At 38.2% G+C, this 20,189-nt stretch overlaps 1 protein-coding gene across 2 annotated transcripts in view; it reads right to left on the bottom strand.

The window, feature by feature from the left end:
• Window positions 1-213: 213 nt before the first annotated feature.
• The window catches only part of EEA1 (early endosome antigen 1), a 56,423-nt gene continuing 36,447 nt past the window's right edge, over window positions 214-20,189 (bottom strand). For both annotated transcript variants that reach the window (XM_035126829.3, XM_035126828.3), the window contains 12 exons: window positions 19,384-19,523; window positions 17,818-18,148; window positions 15,936-16,037; window positions 15,389-15,583; window positions 14,947-15,129; window positions 13,239-13,424; window positions 12,605-12,736; window positions 11,517-11,702; window positions 10,307-10,545; window positions 7,552-7,672; window positions 7,173-7,271; window positions 214-4,671 (listed from right to left, as the gene is read on the bottom strand). In XM_035126829.3, the coding sequence (XP_034982720.3) occupies window positions 4,549-4,671; window positions 7,173-7,271; window positions 7,552-7,672; window positions 10,307-10,545; window positions 11,517-11,702; window positions 12,605-12,736; window positions 13,239-13,424; window positions 14,947-15,129; window positions 15,389-15,583; window positions 15,936-16,037; window positions 17,818-18,148; window positions 19,384-19,523 (2,037 nt within the window). In that variant the 3' untranslated portion in view covers window positions 214-4,548. The remainder of the gene's footprint in view (window positions 4,672-7,172; window positions 7,272-7,551; window positions 7,673-10,306; window positions 10,546-11,516; window positions 11,703-12,604; window positions 12,737-13,238; window positions 13,425-14,946; window positions 15,130-15,388; window positions 15,584-15,935; window positions 16,038-17,817; window positions 18,149-19,383; window positions 19,524-20,189) is intronic.

The raw sequence follows: 20,189 nt of genomic DNA on the forward strand, positions 1-20,189 counted from the left end.
CTTCAGTAATTATTAGTTCAAAGAACTGTAGAATGAAGCAGAATGGCACCAATTAGAAGAGCCATTTTTATCACCTTTACCACAATTATGTTCATGATGTAACACCAAAAGGATACTTCTCAACTTTGCCTGACCACTATCTGAATTTGCAAATGAATAAAAGTGGATACAGCGGCAACAAAAGCACAGCAAATTAAGTCACTGCAAATGGTCTATTAGAAATGTCTAATTTTATTTCAGCCCAATAACAGATTAGAATACAAAAGTAACATTTCCACAAGTATCCACTCATGTTATTTCATACAGAATTAGCTGATGTAGGGTGTCACTCCTCAGCTTTCATTACTTTCCAAATGCAGAGTTTAGGGATTACAGTGCGTACTGAACTAAACTCTTTCACAATGTAAGGCACAACTACATGACCACAAGTCATAAACACACCACTGAGAGGAGGACTTGAGAGAATCCAACTGATAAAAATGGTCATGCAAGACTATCTACAGATAATGTGAGTTTAAGGGTCCAGTTGAAAAAGAAGTGCAGTGTTGTGTAGGTAAGGCTACCTTAAAACATCTGTAAATATAAGGTAAGCACAGAAATTTTCCAATTCTAATTTATACAATTATACATAAAAATCAGTAAATATTATGCACAATATTCACATCTGCGACCATAATAAACCAGTCATTAAAAAGAGGCCAACAGGACAGTACATTTTGTGGCACATATCCATTATAAGCTTAATAGCATTTGTCAACTTCTTGTCGAGACGGTTGCAAACAAGAGGCTAATTTAATGGCATGTTCATGTTCAATCCAGTTTGCCAATATTAAATACAGGTGATAAAGTCCAGCAGATTTATAACCAGGACAGCTTGAATTGATGGTTTCATTCCTGTCCAACAGCTACAAGCTTGTAGAACTAAACTACATTGGTCAAAAGAGCACAAGTGAGCCTAGAATAATTGGAAACTACATTAGCATACATATCCAAATATTACATTTTTGGTGAGACAAAACACTTTGAAAATTTGGCAGTTACCACAAATCATACCTAACATTATAGGGAAGGAATCCTATCAAAATGCACGAAAGTTTAATTTCATATCAAGAGGTAGTTTAAATGAAATCTTACATAGTGGCATCAAGTGTCAGAATGAAAGGGGGGGTTGTGTGTTTATTTTAAAGGTTTTTTAAAATAATAATTTTATTACAAAAGTGACAAATCCTATACAAGCAGCATTTTGGACAGATTTCTATTATAAAAGGTTTCAGTGTTTGCTAACCCAATGTGACGTTCTTTCTTATCCCTTTGGCGACGAGAGTTGGGATTTAACCACATGGTAGAATGTACATTGTATGAGCATCAACACTAGGAAATCTGGATCTGCCACACCAGTCTGTTTATATATCAACAATGAACAATGTGTTTAGATACTTTAAAACTCAAAGCCAGTAGTAAAACTTTTCCATATTGGGGTGTAAGGAGGGAACGATGACTAAAAAAGAAGTCTTCACTGAACTTAGTGGGTCTTTAATTGGCACACAAGAGAAAACAGATTAGTTTCCTACCATCAGATATGTTCTACTATGTTCTATTTGCCTGCTGTACAATGACTGCATAGAATATTGCATCACTCCATTAACCAAGACAGAACAGTCAATGCTAACAAATTGCAGCATTGTAAAATTGTAACTATTTTATAAATGCATACTACTCTTAAGTAGTATACTGGTTTTAAGATATTTAGCAGTTGAAAACAGAATGTGAACACAAACATGTCTGCTCTTAGGTATAGGGATTTTTGTATGTACTTATTGCTATGGCCTGGAAAACAGACCATCCATGTAAATTCTAGAGAAACTCAATACTAAGAAAACAAAAGCTCATACATGAACTATGGAAACCAGTCAACTAATAACACAAATGTGCAAAACTGCTATGTCCACATTTTTCGATTCTTAAGTCAAACAATGCTTGTTAAAACCATGTAAATTCCTTTGCTATATATACACGTGTCCTCTGGAGCACTTAGGAATTAAGGATGCAATATTCCGAACAAAAATGAAGTTTCTAGGAATTTCAGTGAACACTCGTCTAAGAATACATAGCCTTGTGGACCAATTACTACGTCAATTCTTGCAAAATAGCTGTTTCATTTCTTGCATATTATGTTGGTTACACGAGAAAGAAAGTGCATAGTGCAAGTGACAATGCTATTATCTTCCCCTTCCTGAGGTTCTTAGGGGGAGTTTCCACTGAAGTAGCTCAAATTTCTGAACTACGGATCCAACCTTATGCTTTTTCTCTCCATATATACGTGTGCAACTTCTAGAGCTGTGATGTGTTGTCAATTAACAAATCAAAGCACTTCAATATATATTCATCCGTTTGAATGAGGGAGCAGATGGTTTTCAGATATTCTTTTGAATGCAAGTACTTACAAAAATTGTGAATGGCAAAGGCATCTCCCCCTTCTGTTGCACAGAACAAAGGACGGCTTTTCTAAGATGGTGCCTGCTGCAACCCATGCGAGCATCATCTAAAACCAAAATACTATTTTCCTTCAAAACTAGAATTTATTCATAAGCATGCTTAATTGAATAAAACTGGTGTGGTTAATCAACTAAGAGTTATTTAATCAAGTAAAAGCCCTAATAATTCCCAATTACCTTATAGATGCTCCAGATATTACTTTACCGTTTAGTCCTAAAAAAAACCCACACCAAGTAAATGGGGGAAATGTCTACACATGTAGCCGCTGAATGATTAGATGTAAACTTGGCATATGGAGCATGCATATCCAACTCAAGAGGTTTTAAGGTTTCATACAGCCTATTTGTACTTGTTCATCTGGACATTTTCGAACAGCTTTATACTAAATCAGGCCATTGGATCAAATGTCGTCTGCTCCCATTGTCAGCAGCCTCTCAAAAGTTCCAGGCAAAAAAATGGTATTTGCTGGACCAGGAATGTATGAAACATTTTTTTTATCTGGAGGCATGAGGGATTGAACTTAGGACCTTCTGAGTACAAAGGTCATGCTAGCCATGACCCCTCTACAAATATATCTGTGTTAAGCTGTTTGTTTCTCTATTTCTTCCTAGCGCTGTACTTCAATTTTTCAGTCTACAACATTCTTCCTTGCTGGCATCACTTCCTTCATAGCATTTTAAATAGACCACATATCCAAAAGGTGTTAATTTTAAATGTCATGCTGTGTTTTAGTCACTCTAAATTTTACAAAGTACATTATTTTGTGTAATTACAATGTGCATAGAAGTATGTATATTATCCTCACCTCTCAAATCAAAAGAGAAGGGGAAAAAAGAATTTCTGTGTTGGGACTGAAAGATGACATTTCCTGCCTAAATCCAATCTTTTAATTTTAAAAGAGCAATTTCAGTACCTTTTCATTTGGACAAAACATGACACCATTGTACTATAAAACCTACGACTGAGATGTACCTCATTAAAGCAAGAGAAAGGCTCTTGGTAGTGGAATCTCAGTTACTTTAAAGCTATCCCATTAGCAGAACCTGGAGCTTCACTTCCGTTTGGCAGGGAGGTATGGCAAATCTCTAGCAAGAACTAAGAAACTGGAGACAAAAATTCACACTGAGAAAGGTGGAATTCCAAGGTGACTACTTTCTTTCCTAATGTTGTATTTTTTTAATTCCCACACTTCACGGTATTTTTCCCTGGGAACTTCCATGCAATGTTTCCTGTCATGGGAACTGAACAACAATGAAGATATAATAATAATAATAATAATAATAATAATAATAATAATAATAATAATAATACAGCAGAAGACCTCTGAAAGGGTATGCAGCAAAAACATGTCCCAACCTCAAAAAGGTTCAGAGTAAGACCTTGCATATTAAGGATGATGTAGTCCACTTAAGTACCTTTGATATGATGAACAGTATTCTTAGAGATGTCAAGCATACACTATACGCTCGACACTTGCTTTTCATTTTCAGTGAAGTATATAGTGACACTGTAGTGAAACATCCTGAAAAGTTTAAAACGTCAAGACAGTTTCCCACTATCTAAGCATTCACTGTAAGTGGAATCCCCAGAGAATGAGAAAATAAAAGAAATAAGCAAAAAAAGCTGCTTGTTTGGGCCTGCTACGTATCGTTCACACTTCAATGCAGCTATTAATTTGTAACCATCCCATTAGAGCAGCAGCATTTGATACACAAAATCCCTGCAAATGTGTTTACTTTAAAATGTGTTAAACAAGAAAATTAGGATTAAAAAAATACATTGTTACTCCTCTGTTTAAACTTTATTTACAAGTTACTGGGGACTTAAAAACTAGACACAGAAGCTCTTGTAGGATCAAAACCAAACAAGCCATAGATAATTTCAGCCTCACAAGAAGTACAATTGTTTGACTTTTTTATATGTATATTTTCAACAATACTATAATTTTGCCCATTGTTACAATCATCACCCAAACCAAAGAGTAGTCTGAGTGTTGTACGAAGTGCATAACAGAAACTTTATTCTAGCATAACATTTAAGAGCTGTGAGTAATTATCCTTGCAAGTCGTTGAAACATGTATCACAGACACGAACAGGTTTCTTAGAAGAAGGAGTTAAGGCATTCTTAGCTGAGCACTCGGCACAGAAGATATTTCCACACTGTCTGCAGTGATGCTGTGAAACAGGAAAAACAAAGCACGACAATGATATACAGGTGTACTCGCCCCCTCTCTCTTTAACCTCTTCTTAAATGACCTTGCCCCCATTATTAAAACTGGTGGATGCTCACAGCCCAAAACTCAATGCATCAAAAATTCCCATCCTCCTATATGCAAATGACATGATCCTGCTCTCACGGACAAGAATTGGCTTAAAGCGTCTGTTAAATGCCTGTATTGACTATCTGTCCAGAATGAAAATGAGCATGAACTTTGATAAAAGCAAAATAATGGTTTTCAGGAATTCTCGTAAGAGCTATAGTTGGGGTTTTTGTGGGGAGCACATCCAGCAGGTATCCGAGTTCAACTATCTGGGGATCACTTTCCACCACAGGCTCCGGTGGTCCTCGCACTGCGCAGCGGCGGTCTATGCAGGCCATAATACGCTTCTTTGTAACAAGATGCAACCAACACAACTCTTCTGCCCTTAAGGTTTTTAATGCCAAAGTTAGAACTCAACTGCTCTATGGAATTCCAATCTGGATGTCAGGGTTTACCCAGTCAGTGGAGCGAGTGCAGGCAGCCTTTCTATTTAAGATTTTCGCTGTCCCATGCTGTGTACCTTATGCAGCCTTATGTCTTGAGGGAGGCCAACATAAGCTAGAGACAGTTGCCTGGATGAGTTTTCTCTTATGCTGGCTAAACATTTGCTTTTCAGCAGACACAAAGTCACTTTACTTAGCGAAGTTCTGTCATACTCCTTCCCTTCCCCAGGACTACAATTGGTTTGTACAAAGATACGGCAACTTGGGCTTTCAGAGGATCTCCTAGGTGCCGTGGGTTTCCCAATCGCCAAAGCCATGTTAAAAACTAGGTTATGGGACATAGAGCGCCAGGAACTAATTTCAGCTGCGGAAAAAACATGTTCCCCTTTTTATTTTCGCCTCTCTTGGGCACAGGAATTTAACCCCAATTATTTACAATTTTTGTTTAACCTGCAAGAAAGAAGGGCTTTTTCGCTAGCTAGGTTCAATTCTAATCCCTCTAACCTCCTCTGGGGTAGGTTCGTGGGGATGGCAGAAGGAGATAGGATCTGCCCATGTGATGCCCACCTGGTGGAAACTCTAGCTCACATGGTCCTCAATTGTAAAATGTATGATGATCTCCGTCAACAATTCCAAGACCAACTATGTATCCCAATATGGAAACCAGAGGCAGAGGTTATACGCTTCCTATTACAGGGGAGAGATCAGGAGCTCACCAAGACAGTAGCTAAATTCCTCTATTCGATCTTTTGCCGCCAAAGTACATTACAGGACCCTGCCCTTGTTGGAGACCACAGAGGTGAAATAGATTGCTGGCCCCACTTCCCTGTGGCAAGTGACTGTACTGATGATATGGCGATGAGATTGTACTGGCCTATTTACTTTGAATGTTTGTAAGTGATGCCAATAAAGGTTTTGATACTGAATTATATACAGGGGGAGAGAGATAATGCCAAGCCATGGCTTGGTGCTTCATGAACACGCTCTCCACTCCTATGTGCTCCAAACCAACTTGTTATTGTGAACCTCGCTTTCACACCGCTCTCCTCATAATCCTGTCATTGTTTCCATCTGCAAGTATCCATTCAAATGACAAGGGAGGAAGATCCCCATGCCAGGCTGAGCAGGCTACGTCAAGTTGTACAAAAATATACAAGGCCTGAACACGGCTTGTACTGACAAGTCTCTCACTGCATTGCTTACAAAAGAAAGCATGAGACTTATACAAATATCTCCCTTACATAAATATACCAGACATCACCAAAAAGCTCATTTTAAACAATCACCTTTTAAAAATGCTTCCTTAACACACATTGGCTGTGATGGCACATCATGCTAAACCATGGTACCATATTTTTTGTGTATAAGACTAAGTTTTTTTCCTTAAAAAATAATGCCAAAAATTAGTGGGCATCTTATACACGGATAGTGTCTTCCCATTTTCTTAAATCTGAGTTCCCAAAAATAGGGGGCGTCTTATACATGGGGGCGTTTTATAGATGGAAAAATACGATATATCACGTTCGTGAACCATAGTGATCCTTGAACCCCTCTCTTCCACAGGGGGGTGTTTCAAAATTTTGCTTCCACTTTTATGTTAACTGTAGCTTTCTATGTTTTCAGAATGATTAATGTGATCCACAGCCAACTTCAACAAGTCAGCTTCAAAGGCCAGAGAATGGTGTTTGTTTCTTTGAAATTAACCAGTTAATATTAAATCACTTTGTTGCACCAAACAATACAAATACTGTAGTTAAAAGAAAGCAGCAACTTCTCAACCTGGCTGCATGGAAAATGGAGATGGGTATGTGAGCCTGTGATTTGCTCCAGCTCATTCACAGTACGCTAAACCATTATTATTTTTTAGCAAATACAGCCACTGCTTCACTGCTTTCACAAAAATAATTCTCAAAACACACACACACACACACACACACTTACTTCTCCAGAAGATATTCCCAGACATACATACCTTTCTTACTGTTACAGAAAAACCTTTCCCACAGGCCATGCAATTCTGAACCTCATTATCTTCAGCCCATTTCCGATTCAGGGCTTGTGAATGTTTGATCTAAAACATGTAAGAGTAAAGATTTTTATGAAAACCCAAATCACGTCAAAGCTACTTCAAGAAAATTCAACAACAAGTGTTATACACACCCACACACAGTACTCCCAAACCAGAATTGTTGCATACAATTTTACACATAACCACATCATTCTTACCACATTTGGTTTCTCTCCTATACCCATCTACTTGACTCACCTGAACAACTTAGCAAAGAGCACTGTTTACTTTAATAAATTTAAAGATAGCGCAGAGTCTGTCTTTAGGCACCAAAATGAAATACCTGCAGCGACTGGTTCTCTCTGCCTAGCTCTTGCATGGCAGCAGTAGTGTCATCCAGTTTTCTTCGTGCATCCATCAATTTGCTCTGAAGTTTTTCAATTTCTCCTTCACTTTTAAGGCACCTAAAGAAGAAATCATAACGCTATTACATTGCCATAAACTGAGGAAAAATAAAACCATCATTTGCATGCAAATTCATACTGCTAACCTGCCCTCAGACTATTGTCAAGAACCAAGGGTGGGCAGGGAATTGATCCTTTTGGTTTCCTTTGTATTAGTGAGAGAAATATTCCATTCCAACACTTTCTGAGTTGAAGCTACATTTCAAACTGTGTGAATCCCTATTCCAACATGCTTTCAACCATACTAGTAAGGTAACCTCCCTTACTGTAGAAGCAAATAAGGCCATTAAGAAGTCTACACTGAATAAGAACTGAGTTGGCTTCCTGTGTTAAGTGGCTAGTTCCATTCCAGGAGTAAGTCACCATATGCAGTACACGCCATTCCATCTAAACTGATTAAATCTAAACCGGAGTGGTGGGCTCCGATATTGGCTGATCTGTTCACGTTGGTCGATAGTTCAGGAATTATGCCCAGTGCCTGGCAACAATCCATAATTATCCCTATTTTCAAAAAAGGTGACAAAAAGCTGCCGGCAAATTATCGGCCAATAAGTCTCCTCTCTAACATCGGGAAATTATACGCTAAGCATCTGTTAAACAGACTAACTACCTGGCTCGATGACAATAACATCTTAGGCCCTGAACAGGCTGGGTTCAGACCAGGTAAATCGACCCTACGAAACTGCATGGTGCTGTCTCACCTAGTCGCTAAATCCATGCGATTCTATAAAGAACATCTACATGTGGCCTTCCTGGATATTCAAGCGGCATTTGATACCATCGACAGGAGGTTGCTTTGGGCCAAATTGGAGGCTATGGGCTTAGAACCCAGACTTCTTTACCTGATCAAAAAGCTTTATACCAATAACACCTGCTGCATAAAAATCAATTCTGGGAACGAAATCACAACACCAGTCAGTATCAACAGAGGAGTAAAACAGGGCTGCGTACTTGCTCCTACGCTTTTCAATCTTTTTCTCAATGATCTAGCCCCATTACTAAAGCAGGTGGATGCCCACACTCCAAAACTCCAGGCCATAAACATTCCCATCCTCCTGTACGCGGACGATATGGTTTTGCTCTCGCGGACCAGAATAGGCCTTAAGCGACTGGTAATTGCCTGCATCGAGTACATGTCCAAAATGAATTTATGCTTGAACTTTGAAAAAAGCAAAATCCTGGTGTTTGGTAACTCATGCAAGAGTTATAGCTGGGTTTTTGGAGGCAAACCCATCCAGCAGGTCTTTAAATTTAACTATCTAGGAATCACCTTTCACCACAGGCTCCTCTGGTCTCCACATCGAGGCACGGCGGTGAACGCCAGTAAGATATCCACGCAGGCAATTACGCGATTTTTTACAACAAGGGGCAACTCGCATATCCCTTCTGCGCTCAAGATCTTCAATGCCAAGACCATATCACAACTGCTCTACGGCATTCCAATCTGGATCCCGGGGTTCACCCAGACAGTAGAGCAAGTGCAATCAGCCTTCCTCTACAAGATTTTCTCTGTTCCAAGATGCGTCCCATATGCAGTTTTATGTTTAGAGGGAGCTCAACACAAGGTGGAATCTGTCGCCTGGGCAAGATTCCTTATATTCTGGCTAAAAATCTGCCTCGACCTTGACAGAGATCCCTTCCTCCAGGAAATGCTTTCGGACACCTTCCTCCCCCCAGGGATACAACACTTCAACAGGAAGGTACAGCAACTGGGGCTTTCAGTAGAATTCCTCCGCTCAATGTCCTTACAATCTGCCAAAGCCACAGTCTTAACTAGGTTGTGGGACATTGAGAGACAGGATCTTATAGCGGCAGCAGGCACAACATGTTCCCCCCTTCTTTTCCACCTCCCGTGGGCTCATGAAACAAAACCTAATTATCTTGACTTCCTACTGAACCCACAAGAAAGAAGGGCATTTTCGTTGGCCAGGTTCAACGCAAATCCATCGAACCTCCTGTGGGGAAGATTCTCGGGCAGGGCGAAGGACGAGAGGTTCTGTCTGTGTCATGACCCTCAGGTGGAAAGCCTTCTACATATGGTTTTTCACTGTAATCTTTACGCCGACCTTCGTCAACAATTCTTGGACCGGCTCGGCATCCCCAGAAGGAGACCAGAGCGGGAAATCTTACAATTTCTTTTGCTGGGGAAGGACCAGGCCCTCACCAAGATGGTGGCTCAATATCTTAATTTACTATTTTCTCGTCGCTGTACTCTGCAGTCGTCTGAATTATTAGAAGCCCCATTGTCGTGAGAGCGGATAGCGGATTATTCCCTTCTCTCTCTTAACACAGCGTTTGCCACAGTGACAGTTTTAATCTCTTATTATTTTGTCTGTGAGTTTGTTTGATGCCAATAAAGGTTTTACTTACTTACTTACTTACATGCACAGGGCAGTCTAAATGTCACATAAAACTGGGGTCAGTGTCAGAAGTTTGAATTTTAGCTTGAATTTTAGCTTCTCTGTCAATCTGGGTGATTTATTCTGACTGCATAAGCTTATTTCCATTATAGATTTGTTTTTAGCACAAAATTACACAATAGGAAGTTTTCCCCATTCTATTATATAAAAAAACAGATGTCACCACATACACACACAAAAACTATATTATTCTGCCTCTAATTCACTGACTTACCTTTCCAACAGCACTCTCCTCTCATCTTGGTTATTTTGCACTGTGGCTTCCAGTACTGCGATCTCTCCACGTAAATCATCTGTTTGTTTTTCTAATTCACTAACTCTTCTTTGGCTGCTTTGCCACTCTTTCTTCACCGTACCCAGATTTTCATTTAAAGCTGTGATCTGCATGCTGAGTTTACCCTCAGCCTCCTCATGACTTTTATATTGCTCATCTTTTTCCTTTTTCTCAGCTTGCTAAATCAATAAAAACATTTTTAAAATGTAAGTATTCTCCTTATTCCAAAATGGTATTTTACCCCTGGGATTGTAGCCAAAGAGGGAACATCTGACACCACCCCATTCTGCATATCTAACTTTTCTTGCTATGGAAAAAAGTAAACAACTAAATAATGAAATCCTGGCTAGGATCCCAAACTGCTTCCCTTCATAAAAGTGACTCCAATCCAACAGGTAGGTAGCCGTGTTGGTCTGGATCGAAGTAAAATAAAAAAATAAAATAAAAAAATAAAATAAAGTAAGTAAAATAAGTAAAATAAAAAAAATAAAAGTAAAATAAAAAAAAAAATAAATTCCTTCAGTAGCACCTTAAAGACCAACTAAGTTTTTATTTTGGTATGAGATATGAGGTATCTGAAGTATCTGAAGAAGTATCTTCAGGTATCTGAAGAAGTGTGCATGCACACGAAAGCTCATACCAAAATAAAAACTTTGTTGGTCTTTAAGGTGCTACTGAAGGAATTTTTTTATTTTACTCCAATCCAACAGCAGAAGATGGAAGTAAGGAATTTCCACCTCAGCCTTCCACAACATTGTCCCTCCAACCACCAGAGTAGATTTTTGAAATAAACAGGGGAAGCCAGTGAGAAAGGAGAAATCAGTGAAAATAACTTTCTCTTCATTCCACCAGAAACGGTATCTCATGAGTGGAGTTCTGCTCTTGGGAAATTAGGATAGAATCCTCTGTGTTTTGTCTTACTTAATATGGTATTCTCCCTGATACATAGTAAGTTAAATTGAGCAGGTTAAATATCTTGGATTAAAAAGACTCTGATAATAGTCTGTGAGTCCTGAAAGACCTCCCTCTGCCTTGCTGGCCTTTTCCACCTGGCCTGGGGGGGCGGCAGCCTGAATGACTCGTTACAAAAGTTGAAACTGCTGAACGGATGCTTAAAAGTATTTAAGCATGGATACATATATATACCAACCAGTTTTGCCTCAATCTCAGCACATTTCTTCTTCATTTCTTCTTCTCTATTTTTCAACTGATCTTTGATAACTTCTTGGTTCTTTTTCTCCTGCTCAAGAGCTGAATGAATGTTATCAACTTTTCCCTGTAATTCCAGTTTCTGCTTGATCAGTAGTTGTTTGGCATCCTTTAAATTTGTTATCTCCTGTTAAAAACATACAGTATTTACAATGACAAAAATAATACTTGGGTGAGAGCTAATTTGAAATTATACTATTTCCCACGAAATAGTGTAATTCTCGGCACAGAACAAGACAAAGATTCAAGTGAGTTGTTTTCTATATTTTAACAGGTTAAGTTTATAAACCAGATGAATGTGTCTTTTTGCCTCAGAGCATTTGTCGAACTGCTTACAATATTTTGGGAGAGCTCAATTTCACATCTCAAGGGGCCTGGGGGGGGGTGTAGGAGAAGTTCTGCAGGCAGGCAGGAGGAGAAGCTGAATGAATGAATGAATCAATTTATTTCAGTCACTGACCAGAGTGCAACATATGCAGCAGCAGAAACCATACAAACATAAATGGACACAGTCAGCAATTGACTGTGGTGAAAGAAAGAAAAAAACATCTTATGTTACAAACGCTTTCAAAATTCATGCTTAAACTAGCTGTTTTTATTTGAAGAAAAACCAGCCAGGGGGTCCAAAGCAAGGACATGCTTCCGATTTTATGCTGGAAATCCATTCTCCCCACCCACCACCTCAGCCCATTGCTATTTGATCCCGAAGAAGATATAGCTGATTTTTTTCTCCAAGATATAAATGTTGCCAGTTTAATCTATATTTCGGACCTGAAAAAAGGCACCAGTGGGAAGGATTAAACTCGGGAGGTAAAGTAAAAAGCAGCACAGCCAAATACTCACAGCTTTAAGAAAGGAACACTAATTAAAAAACCAACAAAAGGTTAACAGATATGAAAGGGTGAATGCAGTTGGCAGGAAAGGTGAGAAAGTTCACCAGAGTAAGCAGGCAGGGAACTTTTGAGTGAAATGGTAATATACTGAACAGAAGAAGTGGCCCAGCATAAATGGAGTAGCAACTCAACATACTTTTTCCAATTCCTGTTTGCAGGTTCTGGCTTCTTCTCTTAGTTTGGAATTCTCTTTTTCCAGTTTGGTGCTTATGTTCTGAAGCTCAGTTGTTTTAGATCTTTCATTAGCCAGATCCGTTTCTTTTCCAGCCTTGAAGCAGAGGAAATGGACAGGTATTTTTAAAGAGACCTCTTTTAACTGATTTACAAAGCAATGGTCATTTTCTGGCTGCCTCTTTAAAATCCTGTTCTAATGTATTTCTACTCTACAGTGGTACCTCGACATCCAAACGACTCGACTTCCGAAGGTTTCGACTTCCGAAGTTGACAACCCCGGAAATCTTTTCGCCACGCGCGCGTTCTGCACCTGCGCAGAAGTGGCGCTTCAATAACCAAAGACTTCGACTTACAAAGACAGTAGCGGAATGGATCGTCTTCGTAAGTCGAGGTACCACTGTACATACATATTCTAGCAGTATCGATTTTGACATGGCAGAAAAACATCACCTTCTAACCTAATGATGACAAATTAGTCCAGCAGTGAAAACATGCACGTTTCCTCATAAATAAGCTTCAATGTTCAATGAAACTTAACAATTGCATCTAGAACCATAGCCAAATGGCATATCACCATTAAATAAAAAATAAATTACCTTGTCTTTCTGTATTTCCTGTAACAGTTTATTCTGCTCTTTCAATTGTTGTTCTTTATTAGACACATCTTGCTCTAATGTAGATCTTACAGTCTTAAGTTCTTTGATCAACTGATTGTGATTACTAATTTGATTTCTGTTTGAAACCAATTCTTCTTGGGCCAAAGCAAGCTTCTCCTCTGTGGACTGAATTTTTGAAAAACACAGCTAAAGTTGCAGTCAGCCAGTCACAGTAGCAGATATTATTTTGCATTAATGTAAGAAACAGGAGTTGATTTTAATAGTAAAAAAACTGTTAGCAATAACAGTGCTTTCCAATTCAGCTCCAAATACAAACATGAAGAAATAATATTAATAAATGCTGATACAAAATTCAGAGTGCAAATAAAAGGACTTGCCATCGTCCCACTTCGCCAACCACAAGTCATCTGAGTCTTGGAAGCCCCTTGCTTTCAATTTGGGTCTCTGCACAAACTGCCATACAAACCACGCAAATGGCTGTGGTTGTAGCTGCTTTCCTATAGCCATTTCAAAATCTCTAGACATTGCATGAAGTTGGGCCATTCCATCTCCCTAGTGCCAGATATGTTGTGATGTGTTTGTGCCATAGTTCTGATAAGCACAGCTGAACAGTAGATTGTGCCATAAACCATCTATTATATTTGTTCAATTTTGCAGAGGAAACTTCAGGTATGTGTTTTCCTATACACCTTCTCCCAGACAGTGAAAGAAGTAGTAGCTAAACTGATGTGAGGAAGAGGAGAAAGGAAATCATTTGGGTGGGGGTGGGGAGGGAATGGAGGGTGCCAAACGATATTAGCGGGGGTGGGGGGGAAAGAACCTGAGGTTGTCTTCTTCCCTTTCTCCCAACTTCTAATAGGTCCCTAGATCACATAACTAATATTAATATATCACAAATGGCCTGAAAGCACTTTTGCCCCCAACTCCATGCCTCTTGCATCTGCTGCCGGGAGCCATCAACTATGACTTATAGAAGCCATAGATCAGGTGAAGGGCTCCAACATAGTAAGTCAGTCTTGTTATAATTTGAATAGGTTGAAAGCCGCTTTGAGAACTTCAGTTTAGAAGATCAGGTATAAATATTTCTAATAAATAAATGCGGCCAACACTGCACCTGCATTGAAATGAGCATTTACTGTTTTAATGATCAAAGTGGGCTAACTGTAATATTGTTAGAGGATGATACTTCTGCTGCTGTTGGTTGTAATTCTTTCCATTAGTTGTGTTTAGGATTACATATACGGTGGCTTGAGCACTTAAGTATAAAGCTAGTTTAATTTTAAAATGTCTTAAATCCTGCTATAGCTTTAGTTATAAGGAAAATGGGAAAAAACACAAATCAGAAGTATTTCTCCCAAATATTCCAGCAGAGGGTGCCATTATCATAGTTCAGACAACTCTGTATTTATAGGGGGTTTTTACCCTCAAAGTTAGCACTTCATATAACAGGGACTTTATCAAGGTCTTTCTTGTTTCCTTACAAATGTTTTGCAGTATATACACCTTAGACACTAACATTTTTTCCAAAAAAGAGCAATTGGAAGAGAGAACAGGAGCATTCCACACTGCAGTATTTTGCTGCAGATTCCACTTGTATCCTCTAAATGCCAATTTAAAAGGCACAGGAACAATACACTGCACACAATGAGAGAAGATGCCCTATAGCCTTAAAAGTGATGTAATGTACCTGAAGATCTTGTCGTGTAGCCAAGAGCTCAGATTCTTTGCCATAAAAATCCAACTGAAGTTTTTCCATGTTCTCTTGGGTCTTTTTATGGGTCTTCTGTAGCTCTGTTATCTTTTCTCTCTCTGCCGTAAGCTCTTGTGCTGACAATGTTATCTGCTGCTGCAGTTTATTCTCCAGTTCTGCCTAACACATACATGACAAGAGAGTTTTCTTTATACATAAGAGTAACATGGAAACGTACAAGTATGAACATTTTCTACTTGTGTTATTGCTAACACTTTCGCTGTTCCGTTTACAGAGTACTTTACAATACTTGTCCCTATGAAATAAAGACCTATGGTTCATTTAATCTTGTTAATTTATTCAGAGGACAGCAATGTTCAGATCAATCCAAACTGTTTGCATTTGGTAGCAAACCCTCTTTGTATGCTGTGGGCATTACCTTTTCTAAGAGAGCTGATTTCAATTCAGCTTGCTGTGTTTCATTTTGCTTTTTCTTCTGGTCAAAAGATTCCTTCAGTTCTTTCACCTTCAACTGCAACTGCTGTTCATTCTTTTCTTTTTCTTTCAGGACACTTTGAATCTGCAGGACTTGCGCACGTGCTGAATCAAGCTCTGTTGCCAGCTGCTTGGAGATCTACATATAGAAGAAAAGCAGAACAGTACTGTGTATTATCTTTACCATATGTAGTATTATTTTCGTGCTGCTTTTTAAAAACCCACTTTATGAATTGGGTTGTAGAAATAGAATATTGCAACATTCCTAGGTACATGTTCATACTTTTCTGAGTTAACACATGAACATGAACACAGCAGCTATTTAATCTTGGAGTGGTAGTCCATAGTTTTATTAAGTGAAATCTGTTTTGGGTATAGTCTTATGGAAAGTTAGCACTCTGTCTCTCTCTTTCAGGGTTTGATTCTAGCAACAACTATTCGATAAAGCAATTGCTGGTTTCACGTGCTTGCAGTCAAAAAGTCAGCATTACCCCTTCTTGCTTTTCCAGTGAGTTTTTCAGTTCATTCTGCTCTTTAGCTATAGATTCCGACTGAAGCTGGAGTTCATGTCTAGCTTCTTGACAAGATTTCTCCTGTGTGAAAAGGAAGGACTGGTGAGCTCATAAAATTTCCAAAATATAGACCTCTTTTTTAAAAAATAAAAAATAATAAATTGGGTAGTTTCAGCAATGAATTCTAACAGATTTTAAAATCCCATTCAGTAGAAAACAATGGACAGTTTCAAAGAAACTGAATATAATAAATAAATAGTGAAGATGGATGGATAGATAGATAGATAGATAGAGATACTGTGTAGATCAGAACCTGGCACCACAAGGTTGGTTATGAAAGAAACAAAGGTAATAATCTACAGTACTAATAAACAATGAGAACTTTTCTCTTTTCGCAATGGACCATTTTCATTAAACAGTGTTCATCATAAAGGTCAGTAACAAAACTAGCTATGTTAAAAGTCAAGGCTGCCATCTTATATCTACTCATGTGTATGCCCCATTTAACTCAACGGAACTTACTTGTGAGTAGAAATGTACAGACTTGCAATGCAACCATTTTTATACTTTTACATTTAATTGATGAGTGAAAATAAAGTTTTTGGAAACAATCTTTAACAACAGTAATCAAGGAGAGGAAATGAGACCTTTTTTAAAATAAGAACTCAACTAATTTCAAGGATTCTTTTATTGTTAAAACCAAAGCACTGAATCATACCATTTTTGGGGTAAAAAAAAATCCTAATACAGCACCTCTGCACAGATTTGAATTCTTTGCAGCATTAAATAAAAGTTTTGTGTATAACTGGTATAAAATAAGGAAAAATATTTAATTTACACATATTAAATATTTTAGAATGCACCACACTAAGAGAATATATTGTCATCATAAAAAAAGAAAATGAAATTCTGAGGGAAAAGCTTCTATAGGCTTTTGAAAACAGAAATTTCATCAAATGTATATTACTATTGTACTCTAATGTTGGCCTACAAAGAATTCAGGTAAGAGAGGAAATATGTGGATTATATTCATCTTTCAAAACAGATGTGGTTTTATTTTTCAAGGCATGGGTCATAGTGTCCTACACCAGCTGATATAGTCATATTGTTTATAATTTCTTCTAGCTGATATTACTTTCCCCCCTCAAAGCCAGCAATTTCAGTCGTCATATTCATAACAACAGGTGCTTACTCAATTTTCCTGCCGCTCATCTCCAACAGGGTACTAGGGTCACTTGCCTCTCTAAAAGGCCTCAAAACGCTCACAAGAGAGTGACAATTTTTACTGTAGTATTATGTTGTACTGTAGTACAATATAAGGAATTCTATATGATGTTCGAAGAGTCGGACACGACTAAACGACTAAAGAGTCACGAAGAGTCGGACACGACTAAACGACTAAACAACAACAACATATGATGTTCAGGAAAACACATGCGCATCTTTTTAAAGTTATGACAGTGTTCCTTAATAAACTGGGTTCTCCCCACTGCCAAAAACACACACAGAGATATTCCATGAACTTTTAGTTGCATTTCTTCCACAAACCACATCAAACAAACCTGTTTCTTTACCTCTCCCAATTCTTTCCAATTCCATTCAAAAATTAATCACAGCAGACGGACTTCTAATTCAGCCAGTGCCCAAAAGAACCACACATGTGCAGGCCAAGATAATACACTTAATTAGTGAAAAGCTCGATTTAGTATACTTGAGAGTATTAATTTCTCATTGTCAGCTTCATCAATCCTGGCATACTGCCCTAAAATCTCACAGCAAGTAGCAAAGGACAGCTAGTATTCATAGATGCGCAAATCAGTCACACAGGAAATCTCTATTTGTTTAAAAATTCATGACTCACTATTTCTGCCACTGCTGCCTTTCCTTTCTGTTTCTCTTTTTCCAAATCATCTTTTGCTTCTTTCAAAGATTCAGTGCTTTTTGACAGTTTGTCTTTGATGACTTCAAGTTCCTTTAATAGAGTATCTTTTTCCAACTTCATCTTCTGCAAATCCTCTGTCACTGCTTGCAGCCTCCCATCCAGTTCCTTGTGATGTCTGTCTGAATCTTGATGTAATTTCTCAATATCCAATTTCAGTCTTCCATTTTCTTCTTCTTGCTTCAATATCTGCTTGTTCGCTTCTTCCAGGCTATCACATTTCTTTTGTAGATCTAATTTGGTACTAGATATTCTGTACAGAGGGAGGGAAATAAAATTCAAAAATAGTTCAATACTAAACTGCAGCATAAGCCAACATTCACACTTAAAATATAACAAATGGGTCACATGTGTTATCCCCTTAAATAACTAGTGTTTTAAGTTTTCATCTCCTGATAGCTAAATGATACGCTGGCAACTCCAATAAACTATATATTGTGAGTTGAAATGCAAATTCTAGAATGAAGAGCCATTTAGATTCAACTCTTTTCCATTTAGAAATACGCACACTCTTCCGTAACTCTGCCCCCGTTTTGTGGAACAGCCGTCCTAATGAGATATTATCGAGGCTCGCTTTCTGAACTTTTCAGAAACAATTCAAGACATTTTTGTTTCAACAAGCTTTTCCAGCCGGAATAAAAAAATCTCCCTTATGTGCCCATTTTTTATTGTCTTTAAGGTGAAGTTGCTTTTTGTATTGCTTTTAAAACTATTTTTAGTTTTGTGGTGTAATGAGAAACATGTAAAAAGCCAATTCATAATTAGGTAAGTAACAAAATGCAGGTCTGCTTGGTCAGTTGTGTGAATTCCAACTAATCTTATTTGTATTCTTGTTGCTTATTCAAAACAATTTATTCATAAAACTTGGTACTAATAGTGAAAACAATTTATCATTGACATATCAATAGATCTGAATTTTCTGATGAGGACAAACCAATGACAAATCCCTGCACTTGTGGAGAGCATAGCTCAGAAGCAGAGCATGTGTTTTGCACATATAAATGTCCAGGATCAATTCATGGCACCTTATAAAATGCTTTTTGGTAGAAGTGTAGACAAAGACATGTCTGAGGCCTTGGAGAGCCTCTGCCAAACTCGGCCAATGGTATGATTCATTGGACCATCACTGAAAGGACATGTGCTACTGTGATGTGTCTAAGTAACTGTGGCATAAGGAGAACAGTGGTTCAAGTATGAAAATCAGAGACACCATAATGCATCTTGATCAGATGAGCAAAGCCTACAATTAGGTGTACTGGCAGCTGACAGCAACAGGAGGGAGAAATGTTTCCTGCTAAGATGCAGGGCATGTGAAGGGAGCAAAAATATGTGCCGTTTCTAGCTTTCTGCAGTTAAATCTCCAACCCTGCTATAATCCCAAGGTGGGGGTGAGAAGAGAAGAAGCATTCTGCAACAAAAATGCTTGGGGTACACATAACACTTCAATCCAGAGTTGGAACATAGTATGTTTTATGATATTTAGCCTACATTTCTCTTTCTCTGTCTAGTTGTTTGGTCAGTTCTGCAGCCTTCAGACTTAAATCTGTGCATTGTTGCCTTTGCTCCTGTAGCTCCTGAAGTGCCTTTTCCTTGCTTCCCATGACTTCAAGAATGTCAGATTCAAGTTTCTGAAATGGAGGATTTCAGAAAGTTAACAATTATCACAAAACAAACTGCCACATTTTTTTTAAAGTTTTTTAAAAAAAATAAAAATAAAATCCCATTCTTCTAAGTAAGCAGAGGGCAATACTTGTATCTGGTATAGCATATACACATGATATTTTAATGGTGTGATTTCTTTTCTTTAATTCCCCCAGTAACAGATAGAAACAAATTAAAAACCTTTCTCCACATTTAAGCAGGAGACGACCACAAATATTCAAAGAAATTGCCATTTTGAAGATTACTTGAGTAAGATCCTTACATACAGTCCAAATATTTATCCTTAAGCAACATATCCTGCTTAAACCTGAACTTGACTTTGATCAACATCTCAGTCTCACCCACTAAAACACACTACAGAGCAGGATATCCTCTCTGCTCCATGATGTTTAGGGATCAAATATGCCTCACCCACACTGACAGTCCAGCTGTGGCACTCAATGAATAATAATAATGAAGTTACACTCAAAATGCTACTTCTGAAAAAATATCCCTCCCCCTTTTCTGTTCATTTGTTCTGAAAAGAGATCGTGTTTTTATTTTGACGCATGTTGTTCCAGACACCCATATTTCAGGGAAGCTTACACAAATTTTATGATTAAATGTGAACTAGCAATTGTTATTTAAAGTAC

Source organism: Zootoca vivipara, chromosome 9 (assembly GCF_965207765.1).
Source record: "Zootoca vivipara chromosome 9, rZooViv2.hap1.1, whole genome shotgun sequence".
Taxonomy (NCBI): Eukaryota; Metazoa; Chordata; class Lepidosauria; order Squamata; family Lacertidae; genus Zootoca; species Zootoca vivipara.